This window comes from Bos indicus x Bos taurus, chromosome 14 (genome assembly GCF_003369695.1).
Source record: "Bos indicus x Bos taurus breed Angus x Brahman F1 hybrid chromosome 14, Bos_hybrid_MaternalHap_v2.0, whole genome shotgun sequence".
Classification (NCBI taxonomy): domain Eukaryota; kingdom Metazoa; phylum Chordata; class Mammalia; order Artiodactyla; family Bovidae; genus Bos; species Bos indicus x Bos taurus.
Window position 1 is genome coordinate 81,028,829 of NC_040089.1, and position 18,055 is coordinate 81,046,883.

Below are 18,055 nucleotides of genomic sequence, written 5' to 3' on the forward strand. Positions count from 1 at the left end.
GTCATCTCGCCTCCTCCCTGGGGCCAACACCACAGTTTCCAGGATCGCATGAACAGCACTTACTCCTAACTTTAAGAACAGTTTTTGTGTATTTATTTAATCTTTCCTTTAGGAAGGAAACTAAAAAAAAAAAGAGGCCTCGGGCACAAGGGCCTTCCTACAAAATCACACAGAGCTGCTCTGCGGAGCGGCTCAGCACGGTGGGCCAGCAGAGCCCTGCTATCCGCCGGGGGCCACGACTGTGAGCGGGCCTCATACAGGACTACAATTCTGTGTTAATAAAATCTATCCGATCCCATCTCCCCCACACTGAGAGTAAGCCCTCTGTGGAAAGATACAGTATCTTATTCCCCTTTCTCCCCAGCACCTGACCCAGCTCAGGGCACACGGCCAAACGAAACACAAAACAAAAACCGACTTTTATGGAGCATTTGAAGTGAAGTGAAGTGAGAGTCGCTCAGTCGTGTCTGACTCTGCAACCCCGTGGACTATACACTCCACGGAATTCTCCAGGCCAGAATACTGGTGTGGGTAGCCTATCCTTTGCCAGGGGATATTCCCGACCCACGGATCAAACCCAGGTCTCCCGCGATGCAGGCCAGCTGAGCCACAGTTTGTTACACACCAAGCTGAGCCACAGTTTGTTACAGCCAAACTGGTGCAGCCAAACTGCACCAGCTGAGCCACAGTTTGTTACACACCAAGCTGGTGTGAATTGCTTCGAGCGCATCATGCGATGTGGTTAACTCTCACAAAAACTGCAAGAGTAAACACGTCATTGATCCATTTCACAGAAGACAAGATGAAGGAATGTTAAGCGAATAAATCTGACAATTGTGTGCGCCGTGACAGCACAGTACACTGGAAAGAGTTTGACCTTCAAGGCCAGAGGGTGAATTTTTCTTCCGTGACTTAATAGATGTATGTTCTTGGATAAGTCAGTTCCCTTCTCTGAGCTTCAGTCTGCTGTGCTGGAAAAGGAAGACAGAATCCCCCAGAGGCTGGGCGATTATTCTAAGAATTAGTGATCATTTATGGAAACCGCCCTAGACTGAGCAAGTAAATATTGTTACTAACAACAGTGATTTATATAACATTCCTTAGTTAATGAGACTGTATATCTTATTTGTTTTTTGTTTCTTTTTTTACTGAAGTAGAGTCAGACTTGACTGAGCGACTTCACTTTCAATTTTCACTTTCATGCATTGGAGAAGGCAATGGCAACCCACTCCAGTGTTCTTGCCTGGAGAATCCCAGGGACGGGGGAGCCTGATGGGCTGCCGTCTATGGGGTCGCACAGAGTCAGACACGACTGATGTGACTTAGCAGCAGCATGGACAGGGGAGCCTGGCGGGTTACAGTCCTTGGGGCAGCAAAGAGTCTGGCATGACTTAGCCACTAAACAACAAAATAGTTGACTTACAATGTTGCATTCGTTTCTGCTGGATAGCAAAGTGACTCCGTTACACCTTTCCACGTTCTTTCTTATACTCTTTTCCATTATGATTTACTCGAGGTGTTGAGTACAGTCCCTGCACTGGAGAGCAGGACCATGTTGTTTATCCGTCCTGTATCACAGCTTGCATCCACTAATCTCAAACTCTCAGGCCGTGGATATCTTGTTTCTGAGACCCTCTGGGCAACAAGTCACCTGTTTTTTCACCATAGCTCACCATAACAGGAATATACTATTACAAAACAGCTCTACATTTCAGTGGTACAGTATAAAATACTACAATACAGCAGAGTATCCTCAGAAGTTAAACTCCAAATACACGTCTCCACCCGACAGACCCAAAGGGGAACGTCAGTGTCCGCCTCCTCCCTGCCTTGCTGAGCAGGCTCAGTGTTTATGCTCTTTTGGGACCACCAACCCCAAGACATTTTCTTTTAGAGAACTTTACAAAACTTTTTCATTTAAAAATATGCCACGTTTCCTAGTAAGAATTGATTTTAGATTACTTTCTACAAATCGAGAAATATAATTTGGTAGAAAAGACGGGGCTTTGGGATCACTGCTGCTGCTGCTAAGTCTCGTCAGTCGTGTCCGACTCTGTGCAACCCCATAGATGGCAGCCCACCAGGCTCCTCTGTCCCTGGGATTCTCCAAGCAAGAACACTGGAGTGGGTTGCCATTGCCTTCTCCTTGGGGTCCCTAGATCAACATTTTAATCCTACCTATACCAATTAAAACCTGTGTGTAATACCCTTAGTGTGTGACCTTAACTCTCCTTAAATGATGCTTCCTCGCTTGAACAATAACTGTTGTGGTTGCTAAGTCACATTAACTCTTTTGCAACCCATGGACTGTAGCCTGCCTGACTCCTCTGTCCATGGGGTTCTCCAGGCAAAACTGCTGCAGTGGGTTGCCACTCCCTTCTCCAGGGGGTCTTTCAGACTCAGGGATAAAACCCACATCTCCTGCACTGGCAGTCAGATTCTTCACCACTAAGCCACTAGGAAGCCCCCACGAAGAACAATAATGACACACGGAGGACGTAAACAGGCCTCTGCACTCTGCAGTCAGGCTGCCTCCTTTCCAATCAGCCTCCGCCCCTCCACGCTGCGTGGCCTTACACAGTTGCTTATGGGAAAATGGGGATAAAACTCACATTATTGTTGAAGATTAAATTAAATAAAGTATGTAAAGTACCTAGACTGGCGCCTGGTGAGTGATTAATAAATATTAGAAACCATCATCATCACCATCTCCGTCACAAGATGTCAGACCACATGGTGGAAGCCACATGCTATCACGCCCAACCTTGCCAATGTTTTTTAATTAATAATAAGTTTTGGTTTGGACACAGTTTTGAATGTTTGTGTTCACATATGGATTTGGCTCTTCAAAGTAATTGGGAGAAATTTGAAAATTCACCAGTATGTGAGGTCTCAACTTACACTGTAATCCACATACCGCGAGCTACACAGTGGCCTGAATCAGAATCCTACACTCTGAAAGCCAGCAGGTAATGAAGGAAGTGACGGAGAAAGAGATCAAGGGGAAAAGCTTTCTTCGTTTTCTCACCTTTGAGGAAGAGACAGGGCAGTGTTTCACTGCTATCACAATAACAGTGCAAGAGTGAGAGTAAACGGCAGTGGAGGCTGGCTCCAGCCGGGGGCCCGCAGGAACAAGTGGGCCCTCTGGCCACCAGGAGAGGTGAGCCCCACCCGTGGGGGCAACACAGCCAGGCTCCCGCCCACCGCTGCCATGAAGCTGCACACCCAGCTCTCCACACGCTCAAAACAAGCCAGACATCTGGGTTTGCATCCCAAATCCTTCAAATTTAAAAACTAAGCTACATTTTCAAAAAAACCTTGTGTGAGCCAAATTGATGAGGTCTGCATGGCTGAACCCAGCCCCAGGACAACGGGCACTCATTGTAGCTTCCATCTGGCACAGTAAGCTGAGATAAGAGGCTTCTGTTTCAGAGCCAAGAGGTGTACATGTCAGGAGTCTCTCTGTGAACTGTTTCTCATGAAATGATGATGCTACCGCCCACCAAGAGTTGGACAGGCTTTGTTTCCTAATAACCAATCTAGGAAAGAAACAGCTGTATTTTTTTTCCCCAAAGACATACAACAAATGTTGCAAATCAACCATGCCTCCAGTTTCCGCAAAGAAGGACACTTTTAGAATCCTGTAATTTAACCTGTGTAAAATGTGCAACTCAATCTTCCAAGCTCCTACATGCGGTTTTAGGCAGCTGATGAAACCTGGGGAACATCCTTTTGAAAACAAAGGAATCTGCTGTACCCCGTTGAGGGGGAAAAACTTGTAGGGGTTTTGTCTCTTTGCCTAATGGTGATGTTCCTCCAGCAATGGTTGCAGAACGTGCTGTATGTGTTCTGTCGAGGGATCCAGGAAGAGCCCTTCCTGTACATGCACTGAGCATTTGGAGCTGAAATGTAAGAACTACCCACTTGAACCAAAATTCAACTAGCCCTATGCGACTTTATCACATTGCCAGAGGAGGAAGGCTTTCAGTCACCCACTAAAAAAATAACTTCAAACAGCAGAGAAGAGCAGCAGTTTCACTGCTCAGATAAGGTACAGGGCATCCCGGTTAGAAAGGTCGATTTGTTCTTTGCTCATTCAAGATGTATAAACATGTCCATTGTTCATCCATCAGGTGGCAAAAAAACCTTTTCGGAACCATCATACCCAGGGACTATAGACAAAACTGTTTGTGAAATATGCAACTGCGTTATGACAGCTCCTCTCTCTCCCAGGAATGGATGATTTCTGGAGAAGGCCTAAAAAGACGAAGCCTGGAAGATTTAATCCTAGACAGCGCTTAATTGATGCATGCCACGCATAATTGCTTATGGTTCTCTTTTGTTTTTAACTGAGTAGTCTCATAATTGTGCTGTTTTATATGAGAAACTTTAATGCAAGTCCTGTGACTCACATAAAACTCACTTGATTATCCAGTACCTTCAATTTATGGCTCCCTGCTATTGTTCTCAAAAAACACAATCTGAGTAATCACCACCACGAGCATTCCATAAATGGAATAAAAACAAAATGTCTCTCTTCAAAGTCACAGGTTAGATGGGAAACAGCCAGTGAAATATTAGAGAATTCTAACACTCATGTATTTGTCCAGGGCCAGGCCTTAATGAATTCTCCCTGGCCTTCTTATTTATATAAAATATATATTGCTCATCTGTTCATTTTCAGTCACTCCACAAATATGTACTGAAGCATCATTGTGTTAGGCCACTGCAGGGACGAAGAAAGAAAGCTACGATCTCAGAGGAAGCAAAAGATAAAACGGGCGTTCAATCACTTATCCATCATTCAGCAACAGTACCATCTTACAGAACTGTCTCCATGGATACTAGTGTGTATACCGTACCTCCTTCACTTCCCTGGTGGTTCAGATGGTTAGCAGTCTGCCTGCAATGCAGGAGACGAGGGTTCAATGCCTGGCTCAGGAAGATCCCCTGGAGAAGGAAATGGCAGCCCACTCAAGTATTCCTGCCTGGAGAATCCCATGGACAGAGGAGCCTGGCGGGCTGCAGTCCATGGGGTCGCAAAGAGTCAGACATGACTGAGCGACTAACACGCTCCCTTCAAGCAGCAGAGGAGGCACAGAGGAAAAGAAAGAGCCAAGTACAAGGCACAGAAGGTACACGGAGGAGCACATCAACTCTCCGGAGGGCGAGGGACACCCTCACGGAGGAGCGCATCGACTCTCCAGAGGGCAAGGGACACTCTCACAGAGGAGGTGACGCACATTAAGCCAGGGTCAGGGTGACTGTCTACATGGATTCTCAAACACACAGCCCGGTAAGGACCATGAGTGAGGAAAGTTATTACACAAAGGCCCTCCCCCTCTTCCCTATTGCAAGTCTCCTACTCAATGATGCAAAGTTTCTGGCTGAGATACATTAGACACCAGAGCAAATCACGCCAGCTTGCCACACTAGCTGAAACTTATAAGCAAGATCCCATTTTCGGAGGTCTCACCAATATTAAATGTCACGAAAAAAGGATGACCAGCAAGTCAAAAGGAGACTAGCCCACAGAAATGATGTAGCGAATTATACAGTGGCAAAGCAGATGCCCAAGAAAACAGTAAAGAGGAATGAGACTGGACAAAGTGAGTAAGAGACATTCTGAGGAAAGGGCATTTGGAAGAGGAATATTACTAAGCAGCTAGTAAGGTTGGGCTGAATTTTGTGTAAAAAGAAAAAAAAGAGTATTGATTAATACTGTATGGTGTGAAAGATTACAGTCAGGTGTCCTCACCCATCCGCAGAAAGAAAGAGACAAGGGAAGCGGAAGTTGTTTTCCAACAGAAATGTCCATCTCGTCATCCTAGAAAGCTCAGACTCTCTTTCGGAGATGAGTGAGAGCTTACTGTCAGGATGTCACCCAAGAGATCATGAGAGGAGATAAATCTGAGAGGAGAAGGTCATGACCTCAAAGTGCCATCAGCCTTGAGTTGACAAAAAAGGAAGAAAGGCTTGCATAAAAGACTCATTTTAAATATCCACTGAAATTCCTTTTTTTTTAAATAATTAATTGCTTCCAAGGTCAGTTTCCAGGCAAGTAAATTAACTTGATGTTGGAACATGATACCGAACTATTCATTAAGGTCTACTTGATATTCTTTGTAAAAACCCAATTAAGTGTCCAGGCAGAATATATAATCAATTGAATGAATGTGTTCTTCTTGCTACTAGTATCACTGGTAACCTTACACACTGGTAACCTCCGAGGGCCTGCTATTGCCGAGAATACAGGGAGAAAAGTATAAACCTGAAACCAGCAAACACTGAGCAGAAAAACTCTGAAACAGCTGATCATGCTCCATTCTACAGGGTAGACACAGGCGCCTGTGGATGTAGCTGTGTGGTGTGTGTGTACGTCTGTGTACGTCTGTATATACGAACACATGTGTGTATATATATGCATGTGTGCATACGCGTGTGCGTATCTTTGTGTGTGTATGCGTGTGTGTGTGATGTGCCCCTCTCATACTTGTCAGTGAGCATTCCTTGTTCACATGATGTACCAGTATTTCCAATGACTGTCGCTGTGCCTTGTAGGTGCTCCTGACAGGCAACAAACCCTGACCCTAGAGCCCCCTTTGCTCCCACTGCCTGTGACTCAATGACTGTTCCCCACAGATCCGGCGATCAGCAAATCTGGAGCGCCCCATAGCTCCTATCCCCAAAGCAAGCTATCACTACCAATACCTTTAATTCTTAAACAACACATTTAACTTGACCTCAGTGATGAACAATAGGCACTATGCTTTAGTTTTTCAAACGTGAGAGAAAAACACTCAGCAAATACAGTTCACATAAATAAAGCAGTCCGGTTGCTCAAAAAATGATAAAGCATAGGTTCTTGGGTGTATGATCTTTGAGCTACATATCAATATAAATTGGCTTAACATAATCGCAACTTTTTTTCTTTCTGCAGTTAACACAGTAGAAGTTCTGAGTTAGGATAATATCTTTATTCAAACTCCAAGGTTATATTGACTTTCACTTTACATGAATGAAATAGACGGAAAGAACTGGTAATGTAAATAGCTCTGCTCACTGAGAAAGGCTGTTGAACAAGGTTCCTGCTACAGCAAAAAAGGCACAGCCACTATGACAAGCAACACGCAGCACTGTGTGAGAGAAGCAAGCAGGGTCGCCAGAAGCTCATGTTCAGAGCATGGAATCTCCAAAGTGCTTGCCAAATGTTTGGCCACACAATTGTCTCTTTTATGAGTAACCAAACACAAAAGTGTAAACTTCATTCATTTAAACTAGATGGTTGGCATTAAATTTTAATTTGCAAATAAAGAACTTCTAACGCAGGGATTCCCAACTTGTAGCAGAGAATAACCCACTTTTCCTTTCCTGTACTTCTAAAGTCACCACTCCTGCTTGCTTGCTCTTGGAGAGCTTGTTTTGTCTGAGGGTAGCAGTTACACCGTTGGTACTTCAGTCACTAGACTGCCGGACTCAGAAGAGCTGACGGAGGCCGCACAGAGCAGATGACGGGTGGGGCTTTAGCTTTTTCCCATCTTCTCACTGGAAATACCCACAAGGTAGAACTATTTGAGACAAAGGCTTAGCGTGGGCTGAGAAAGCCTCTGGTCCAGGTTTAAGAGTTCTTACTGCTTTAAAGTGTAACCATATAAACTTCAGACTAAGTACTAGATATTTCCAGTGAGTTTGAAAAAGACCCTGATGCTGGGAAAGAATGAGGGCAGGAGGAGAAGGGGGCCATGGAGGATAAAATGGTTGGATGGAGTCACCAACTCAATAGACATGAGTCTGAGCAAACTCCAGGAGATAGTGAAGGACAGAGAAGCCTGATGTGCTGTAGTCCATGGGGTCACAAAGAGTTGGCTACAACTTAGCAATAGGACAACAACAATTCCCTATTAGCACCATTTCTTTGAGGTAAGTAATTAAAATCTCTGGTACAAGAAAGTTAGTTACTCAGGAAATGGTTTACTATTTGCTTTATATTTATTCCATATTGGTTTTTTGTTGTTGTTGTTCCTTCACCTTCTGCAAATTTTTGAGCCAATTGTGTATATTAGAATTTCTATCAAATGATAGAAAAAGTAGGAGAAACTAAAATTACCAGTATATACTAGAAGTTATGACTACAGCTTGCTAAAGCAGAGGACTGAGAGTGTGACTTTAGAAAATAAATCCTCAATATTATCTATATATTTTAAGCATTGGCGATAATTTTGTCCCTTAAAAGCACAAATAAATCCATGTGTACTTAAGCATATAACAAAAATTGAGTGCCAAATTGGATTAATTATGTCCTTTCCAAACCAGAGCCCCAAAGCAAGGCATCATAAACTTTAAAACTCAGAATTGGAGCTCTTGCCTTATATCTCGTATGTTTTGAGTTGTGTTTTATTCTGTTATCTTGAAAATAAAATCTGATCTGAAATAAGTAGTCCTAAATACTGAGAAACGTACTAATAATACTAAGCACACCTGAGGACAAGCTCAGGGTCTTCTCCTGTCAGTTTCTTAAAGCTACAACAGGTCATGGGATTTTGGCATAATCATGGTATTAGTAGTAACTTTTCTATCTTATTCTATTTTATTGTGGCTGACTCAATAAACTGTAAGATAGCATAAATCATGGAAAATGATATCTTTGCTGAATGGAATTGTTTCCTAAAATAAGGTGCTCTTTTTTCAGCTTTGTGGAATTTAGATGAAGAATAATAACAAATGCATGCTCCTATATTTATAATATTGCTTCAAATTCATGATGGAAAAAGTTAACTGTATATATAAAATGTTATATAATACAAAAAATAGCAACAATTAGCCTCATATAAGGAACTATAATACATCAGCAAACTGTCAAAATTTGTGCCACAGGTACTTGACAGAATGATTCTAGAAGAGAAACACTATATACTCTAGTTTCCGAGGAAGTAGAAAAGAAGCCAGTGGTAACTAGAAGTCAATTCAAGTTCACAAAGATGAAAAATGAGTTCAAAACCTAATCTTATAGGCTTCTTTTCTTTGGGTTACGCAAAGCTGACCCTAAGAAAAAATATGGACCACCCACTGGCTTTCTAACCTTAAATATATCAAAATCACCCAGAAAGCTATGAGTACCACTTATCCCAGATCTCAGAATCTCCTGCTGGGGCAGTTTAAAAGCTCTCCAGGTGAATCTGATGAAGCTAACACACTATCTATTCATAAACTGGCATTTGTGAACCAGAGGCGTGTGAATATAGTTCAGTTTTAGGAAGATAATTCACAAGGTGTGCTGAGGCATTGTTAGGGAAAAGAGAAAAAAACAGAGGAGTAACGTATATGGGCCAGAGATAGAGGTCAGGTGTATTCACAGCTAGATGAGCAACTGAACTCACTGAGTGCTGAGCTGTCAAACTGGTAACGTCGCCTTAGCTGAGTCTCACACGAAACAGCACTGCTCCGTGCAGACAGGATCCTGGACCGAGGGCTCTGGGAGCGTCCACCAGGCTCTGTCCTTGTGCGTGCAGACAGGATTCTGGACCGAAGGCTCTGGGAGCGTCCACCAGGCTCTGTCCTTGTGCGTGAGTGCAGTCGCTTCAGTCGTGTCCCACTCTCTTGTGACCCCATGGACTGCAGCCCCCCAGGCTCCTCTGTCCATGGCATTTTTCAGGCAAGAACACTGGAGGGGGTTGCCATTTCCTCCTCCAGGGGATCGTCCAGACCCAGGGATCTAATCTCTTGCATCTCCTGCATTGGCAGGTGATCCTTTACCACTAGCACCACCTGGGAAGTTTTATTCAGTATATTTTAACAAATACTTTGACAACAACGAGAAGAAAAGGGCAGCTGATTCAACTAAAAGAAATCGCTCATACATTCTGTTTGTTGTTCAGTTGCCCAGTCATGTCCAACTCTTTGCCACACCATGGACCACAGCACGCCAGGCCTCTCTGTCCCTCACCATCTCCCAAAGTTTGCCCAAGCTCATGCCCATTGCATCAGTGATGCCTCCAGCCATCTCATCCTCTGATGCCCTGTTCTCCTTCTGCTGTCAATCTTTTCCAGTATCAGGGACTTTTCCAATGAGTCAGCTGTTTGCATCAGATGGCAAAAATACTGGAGTTCCAGCTTCGGCATCAGTCTTTCCAATGAGCATTCAGGGTTGTTTTCCCTTAAGGTTGACCGGTTTATCAATATGTCTTATGTCTCATACATAAGATAATGAAATTGCAATTTAAAAATCTTAATTTTAAGACAACTGAAAATAAGATGATATTGAATAGACATAAATATAAAATGCGGAATGCAAGCTTAACATATTGATTTACACAAAGGGGCAAGGGTAAATCTGACTGGGATTTTTTTAACTCTTTCCAAGTCCAGTTGAACAAAAAGCAACTAAAATGGCATCTGGAAAAAGCAGATACAAACTCAAACTGTGTCAGCAAAAAAGAGACACGACTCTGAGCTGGTCAGTACCTAAGTGTGTAAGTGAGTGTGTAAATCTATGCAGGGCCCAGAGGGGAGAAGGAGGGATTAGGAAAGCAAGAAGTTTTTAAAATTACAGCTCAAGTGAATAGAGCTCCCAGGGCTAGTTCAGGTATTTTAGGTCTTGGTAAGGAACCTGCCTGCCAATGCAGGAGACATAGGTTTGATCCTTGGGTCGAGAAGATCCCCTGAAGGAGGAAATGTTAACCCACTCCAGGATTCTTGCCTTGAGAATCCCATGGATAGAGGAGCCTGGCGGGCTACAGTCCATGGGGTCACAAAGAGTGAACACGACTGCAGTGACTTAGCATACATCACACACACCACCGGGTAAAGCCCGACGGGCTCCCGAGGTGAGGGAGGGAAATTGAGCGTAGGGGTTAAGAAAGTATCACATTTATATTGATCTGTCTTTTCCAAGAGAGAGCGAGACAGTCGACAGGAGAATAAAACCTAGATGCTGTTTGTTAGGGGCTTCCCAGGTGGCTCAGCGGTAAAGAATCCACCTGCCAATGCAGGAGAGGCAAGTTTGATCCCTGGGTCGGGAAGATCCCCTGGAGAAGGGCATGGCAACCCACTCCAGGACTCTTGCCTGGGGAATCCCATGGACGGAGGAGCTGGTGGGCCACAGTCCACGGGTCGCAAAGAGTCCGACACGACTGTGCCCCGTACTGTCCAGGAATAAAGTTCCTTTCCCTGACTCAGGATAGTGTTGTAAACATAATCGGACAACCAGAGACCAACAGAACGCTTCGTTCTGAGATGCTTGGGGGCGATCTGAATACTGGGGCCCTTCGCGATGACTGTGGAGTTACAGGACCGTGTGACTTTCCTACTGGAAGCTAATGCGGGTGCCTGAAAGGCCTTGCCGGAGCTCGGGAAATGTTCCCTCACAGCCCTCATGCGGGAGGCGGTGCACGTTTCCCGTCCTAGAATCTGAGCGGCGGCAGGCGGAGGGGAGAAACAGGGACGGATGACGGAGAAGCAGAGCGGAGACGGGGCCCCCTGTTTCCCGGCCGCGGAACACGTCACAGACCCTCAGACGGCATCCGAGTCACCGCGCTGTCTGCTCAGAGGTCAGGTTCCCGACCCCTCCACTCACCCACTGAACTGGAAGTTTTAGGGGCCTCCTTGTAAGTGCACCCCTTCACCAGCACCCTCGGGGTTCCGGTGCGGCTGGACTGAGGCCCGGGTGGTGGGAGCTCTGTTCAGAAAGGAGGCCGCCCCGTCGGTGAGGTCCCCGCCGGCCGGTCTGCCTCCTGTTACCTGAGCCCCTGGCACTCGCCCCGCTGGCACTGGGGTCGTTCTCTTCGCCCAGTTCTTCGCGGCCCTGGTGTGCGGCTGCAGGATTCAGCTCTGTGACCACTGTCCTAAAAGCCCAAAGGGCGTCCAACACGGAGCTAACCCGGGAGGGCTGTGCGCACAGCCGACTCCGAGGAAGCCCAGCCCGCATCCCGACTCAAGCAAAGTCATCCTTGCCCCCAGCAGCGGGGCTCAGCGTGAGCGAGCGACGCCCACAGCGGACTCCCCACCCGGGGGCTCTCATTTCACCCACGCCTGCAGCGGGGTGGCCGGCCTCGGCCCCGCGGTCGGCGCCCTGGGACGCGGACGGCCGTGGCCGCAGCCCCTCGCCCCGGGCCGCCCCTTCCCGCATGGAGACGAGTCTGGTTTCCTGCTCGGCCTGAGAGGCCGCCCCGGGCTGAGAGGAGAGGGCAGCGAGGGCGCAGAGGCCGCGCGCCGCTGTCGGCCGACCACCCCCTGCGAGGGGCGGGACGGTGACAGACGCGGGGCTGCAGCGCAGGCGGCCCGGGGCTGGCTGACCGCGGCCTCCAGACGCCGACCGCCTGCAAAGACTCAGCCGTGCGGGGCCGACCTCACCTGTAACAAACCGCCGCGGAATCACAAAGGCGGATGCTTACAGAGCACCGAGTTAAGGGCTTTACACAGTAAAGTCAAGCGCCCTCGGCCCTGAGGATCAACCTTATCGTCAACTTCACGCGGGTGAGGAGACGGAGACTCAGGCCGGCCCAGCCAACGGTTGGAATCTGCTTCTGTTAAGCGAATCCCTGTGACCATCTCTTAATGATACCAGCTTTTAAAAAAAGAAAAGCCTCATAAGGGAGGTTAGAACCGGGACCCAAGGTCTAAGGGTTCCACCTACCCGTGCGGCAGCAGGGGACGGCAAGGCACGGACACGCTGAGGCCCCGCTTGGGGGGCAAGAGTCCCTGGACACACGGCTGTTACTGTCCGTTTACGGTGGGGACGCAGACGCGGAGCACAGCCTTGTGGACGCAGCCGGGAGGGAGAGGGTGGGGCAGACAGAGAGCAGCTGCACACACACATGTATATGTATAGCCGACTCACTTTGCCTTACAGTAGAAACTAACAACGTTGTAAAGCGACTATACTCCAATAAGACTTTTAAAATAAATGAATAAAAACAATTGTTTACAAGTCCTCAAGCTGCTGGTCCTTGGTCATCCCAGTGACACACACAAATGTCATCCGTGCTCACGGGCGCCGTGATATGAAAATGGCCAGGAAGCGCTTGGAGTTCCACCCCATGGACATGACCATGGATTTGGTTTCCTCACCCTTAACCCTGGCCCCAGGGCAGAGTCACCCCCAGAGGCACGTTCAAAAACGGACGTCCCAGCCCCACTCCAGCCAGTTACACTAGAATCTGTGGGGGTGGGATCCTCTGAGCATCGAGGCGACTTTCACATACAGCCAGGATTGAAGACTGCTCTGGAGGACAGTGCTCAGCAGAAGCAGAAAAAGGAATTAAGTGGTATCTAAAAAATGTGCTTTCCCACCAAGCGGATTGCTGGTTATAAAGGAGTTCTGTCATAGTAATCTGAACGAACTGTGCTGAAGACTTTCTACTCTTCTCCAGTTTTAACCAGACTATAGACCTTGCTTCCAAATGTTACTCTTTCAGATCAACAGGGCCTTGATATCATGGTTGTTTTCACTCAGGCTCATTTAGGGAGAACATGGAAACTGCCAGAGAAGTCTGAAGGAGCATTAGCCACCACTGCACGGCCTTGTTCTGAGTTACAGTGAAAGCAAGCTTCAGACTCGCATCTGCAGATGCGCCTATTAAACAAACACATCTTGGCCATGTGGGCCAAAACAGTTTCTCAACCAGCTTTACGAGCTCACTGAAGCCCCAGCTCCATGTCTTTTAGTCTAATACACGTGATATGAAAGGCTCACTGAGCACAGACAATGACCTTCACTGGCAGGGTGCCATGCTCTATGGAAGGTCAGACACCCACCTGGACCCAGGACTGGACGCTGCACTGATCTGACCAAGCCCCAGGCACCATCCTAATGTTAGTTATAAACCTCATTCATCCTTAATGCCTGTCCTTACATTGTGAGCAAGGAAGTACCTCTAAACTCTTAGCCAACCCACATGTTTGGGATAGCCACAATTTCACCAATGAAACCCCATTTCTAAGGTTTATTATGCTAATATAACCGTTACTCATTTTACCAATAAAACCCATTTCTGACATTGAGGATGCTAGCTGTCAAAACTCCTGTTGTGGAGACCATGGAAGAACGTGAAGTGGCCGGGAATGTGCAGTGTGCACTGCAGCACTGCTCACAACAGCCAAGACACGGAAGCAACCTGTGTCCACGGACAGGGAACGGATAAAGAAGATGTGGTGCACGCACACAATGGAATATCGTCCTTGTTGTTTAGTCACTCAGTCGTAGCTAACTCTTTTGCAATCCCATGGACTCTAGCCTGCCAAGCTCCTCTGTCCATGGGATTTCCCAGGCAAGAACACTGGTGTGGGCCGCCGTTTCCTTCTGGAGTGGAATATTACTCAGCCATTAAAAAGAGTGAAATAATGTGTAGAAGCAAGGATGGACCTAGAGATTGTCATAGTGAGTGAAGTAACAAAAAGAAGGAGAAAGAGTATGATATTCTCTATATGCAGAATATAAAAAGAATCTAAAAAGAAATGATACAAATGAACTTATTTACAAAACTGAAACAAACTCACAGACTTAGAGAACGAGGTTATGGTTGCCAGAGGGATAAGAACAGGAGGAAGAGATAGTGAGGGAGTTTGGAATTGATGTGTACACACAGCTGTATTTAAAGTGGACGACCAACGGGGACCTACTGTAGAGCACAGGGAACTCTGCTCCGTGTCATTCGGCAGTCTGGATGGGAGGGGAGTTGGGGGAGAATGGATACATGCATATGTGTGGCTGAGTCCCTTTGCTGCTCACCTGAAACTATGACAGCATTGTTATCGGCTATTCTCCAATACAAAATAAAAAGTTATTTTTTTTTAATTGTTCTGTCTGGGAGTGTGGCCCTTTCTGAAATGATATTAACTGGACACCCAACGAGTGTTCTTGACAGCATGTTCTTGGACTAACCACCTCTAGAAGTAAAACTTTAACTGCAGGTACACGTGTCACTCTGATTACCAGGTAATTTACAGCCATTCTAACACTGACATTGTGTAGCACAAGGCCCTTTTAGTAGTAAGTCTATTTGGCTTTATTACATGTGTGAAAATATTTCTTAGTGGCTAGTGGAACACAGTAGCCATGAGCATGTGAAGTTACTTGGTTTATTTGAAGATGCTGATGCTGACAGTGTATCCAATGCATGGTCTATGACCAGATTCTCTCACAGCTCAGACTACAGATGGCCTCACGCCAGCCACACTCTTCCTATTCAAGGCCCGCTGCAGAACCAGGTGAGGGCCACACCAGTGAAGGTCCCATGGATAAATGACAAAAGATAAATGGCCTTTCTGACATCAATTGATGATTAATACTTGAACTTGAGACTTATATCTGTAGCTACTCCGATTCCAGGAAGTTAGGTTGGCGCTCTTATTCGTGTCGTCTTTGTGTGAATCTTTATAAAGTCTGCTTATAGACACTTTAGTGTATTGCCACCTCAAGGACACTTCTATATTATTTTACATTATTTACTTCTGAAAGCAAATCTGTATTTCCACCACTTCACAGAAGCAGATGTTTTTTATTTTTCAGATTTTTTAAGCCAATATTTACTTAACAACCACTGTGGATAAAGCTACAAACAGATCCAAATGGATAACAAAACAAAACAAAAAAAACCTTGACAGACACTAAGCAAATGTCGGAGTGCCTATCAAACCAAAGAGGAGGGACCCAGGAAAAGAACAACCAATGGCTTTTTAGCAAGTCTTAATGTCAGAGTCTCTCCACATAAACTGCCATTGAATAACATCCCAAAATATTTTCAGACATGAAGTAAAAATAGAAACCAGCACTTAACTCTAAAACAGGCCATAATGGGGACAAGAGTTGTACGCCAGAGCGGAGGAAAATGAAACTTGGTTTCTTTATTGTTGGCTATAAAATGGGCACAAGTGTAGCGGACACATTTTGTGGGGAGAGCAAGACTTTCAAGGCCAACTCCAAGACATGGTTCCTTTCCAGCATTAAACAATGGCAGGGCATTTAGGGCGAACTAAACCTTCCCAAGGTTTCATTATGACTCAGAAAGCCTAACTTCTTGGGAATGCAAGTTCAGGGTTCGGTGGAGAGCACAGTCCTGAATTGCCAGCCCTATTTCTGGGTCTGCCATTGACCTTGTGTTACAAGAGCAAATCATTTCAACTTCTTGCTGGGTTTTTATATGCGCCACGGGGGCTGTTTAGATTTGTTCTCTATAGAGAGAGCCATTCACCAAAGAAAGCAATTCACCCTGGCAAAGAACAAAGGGTTCAAGGTGCAAAAGAAGCATCCAGAATGATTACTGACTCAAAGTCCTTCCCAAGTGGCAATAGCCAGTGGTAGAATTAATATTTAAATCTCTGACTTTTTTTTTTTTTCATATCTCAACTGCACCACCAGCTAAAGTCTTCCACAGCGAAGGGAACCGGAACACACCAGAATATGCGTCCCTGGAGACTTACAGGCAAGGTAAACTGTGTGATTCAAAACACAAACGCAGGGCAGAGAAGTTGATATGTGCAGCTGGAGTCAGCAGGACTGGACCAGGGTGAGACAAGCCGGGGGCAAACTTTAAAGCGGCACCCACCCAAAAAAAAGATTATCTTATAACCCAGATAAGTAAGATTTTATTGGAATATTTTTGAAATTCAAAATTAAGGCAAAAAACTCGATGATGAACAAAACATCACATTTTAAAATGAATTTGATTTTTTTTTAAGTCTGTACAGAACACATAGGTGTGTGTGTTAGTTGCTCAGTCCTGTCCAACTCTTTATGACCCCATGGACTGTAGCCCACCAGGCTCCTTTGTCCATGGGATTCTCCAGGCAAGAACACTGGAGTGGGTTGCCATTTCCTTCTCCAGAACACATAGGAGCCAATTGCAAAAGAAAAGAACCAATAACACCAATCCGGTCTTTACTTTAAATGTTGATGTTTTGTTCATCACAGATGCTTCTGTGTCAACTTTGAGCTTTCTAAAGATTGCATTAAAAATGCGATTCGTCTTGATCACTGAGATGTTTGGTGTGTCTCCCTCTTTCGCCATCGAGGATGGTGCTGCGCTCAGCCCTCTCCCAGTCCGGGCCGGGGGATCATCACCGGTTCCCAGAAAGGCCGGGCAGGCGCCGGGCGGACAGGGCTGCCCCAGGCCAGGGGGTGCCTACCTCGTTTGTTCTGCGTCCCGTGCTTCCTGGCCAGGCTGAGCTCTCTCTGGATGCGGCCTTCCAGGTACTCCTGCTTCTTGCCCAGCATCTCCTCCGTCTCCCGAAGTCGGGCCAGAGCTTCCTGGGCGCTGGGGGCCGCGCGGCTCTTGGAAGAGCCTCCGCCTTTGAAGAACTTGCCCAACTTGCTCATGGTGCTGGGGGGCCGGCCAGCGGTCCGCGGGGCTCGGGGCTCGGGGCTCGGGGCTCCGGGCGCGCCTGCGAGCAGGTGAGCGACGTTCGCCCGGGTCTCGGCCAGGCCCGGGGAGGTGGCGCCCGCGAGTCCACACGCCGTCGGGCGCAGGTGACTCCCTCTCCCGGGCATTTCCTGGCGGCCGGGCCCGCCCCGCGCGCCGGGAGGGGAGGGCACCGCAGGCGGACGCGGCGGCCCCGCCCGGGCCCCGGGCATCGGGAGTGAAGAGAAGGAAAGAGCTGGAAAGGCCGCAGGGGCCGCAGCCCGGGGCTGTTGTACCCACGCTGAGGGCCACCCGGGGCCAGTGACCGATTTGATGCCGGCCCAGAGAAGCGCAGACGGCTGTCGGGGGTCTAGTGCGGGGCCCGAAGTTCAGTTCAGTTCAGTTCAGTCGCTCAGTCGTGTGCGACTCTGCGACGCCATGGACCGCAGCACGCCAGGCCTCTCTGCCCATCACCAACTCCCAGAGTCCACCCAAACCCATGTCCATCGAGTCGGTGATGCCATCCAACCATCTCATCTTCTGTTGTCCCCTTTTCTTTCTGTCTTCAATCTTTCCCAGCTTCAGGGTCTTTTCCAATGAATCAGCTGTTCACATCAAGTGCCCAAAGTATTGGAGTTTCAGCTTCAGCATCAGTCCTTCCAATGAATGTTCAGGACTGACTTCCTTTAGGATGGCTGGTTGGATCTCCTTGCAGTCCAAAG

General features: G+C 46.9%; 1 protein-coding gene across 2 annotated transcripts in view; it reads right to left on the minus strand.

Annotated features, from left to right (window-relative positions):
• Positions 1 to 17,450, minus strand: part of CHMP4C (charged multivesicular body protein 4C) — a 30,523-nt gene extending 13,073 nt beyond the window's left edge. Inside the window, exon 1 of one of the 2 annotated variants that reach the window (XM_027561661.1) lies at positions 17,122 to 17,450. In XM_027561661.1, the coding sequence (XP_027417462.1) occupies positions 17,122 to 17,311 (190 nt within the window). In that variant the 5' untranslated portion in view covers positions 17,312 to 17,450. Of the gene's footprint in view, positions 1 to 11,736; positions 11,939 to 17,121 lie in introns of those variants that run through there. The other variant, XM_027561662.1, reaches the window with a different exon arrangement.
• Positions 17,451 to 18,055: the final 605 nt, after the last annotated feature.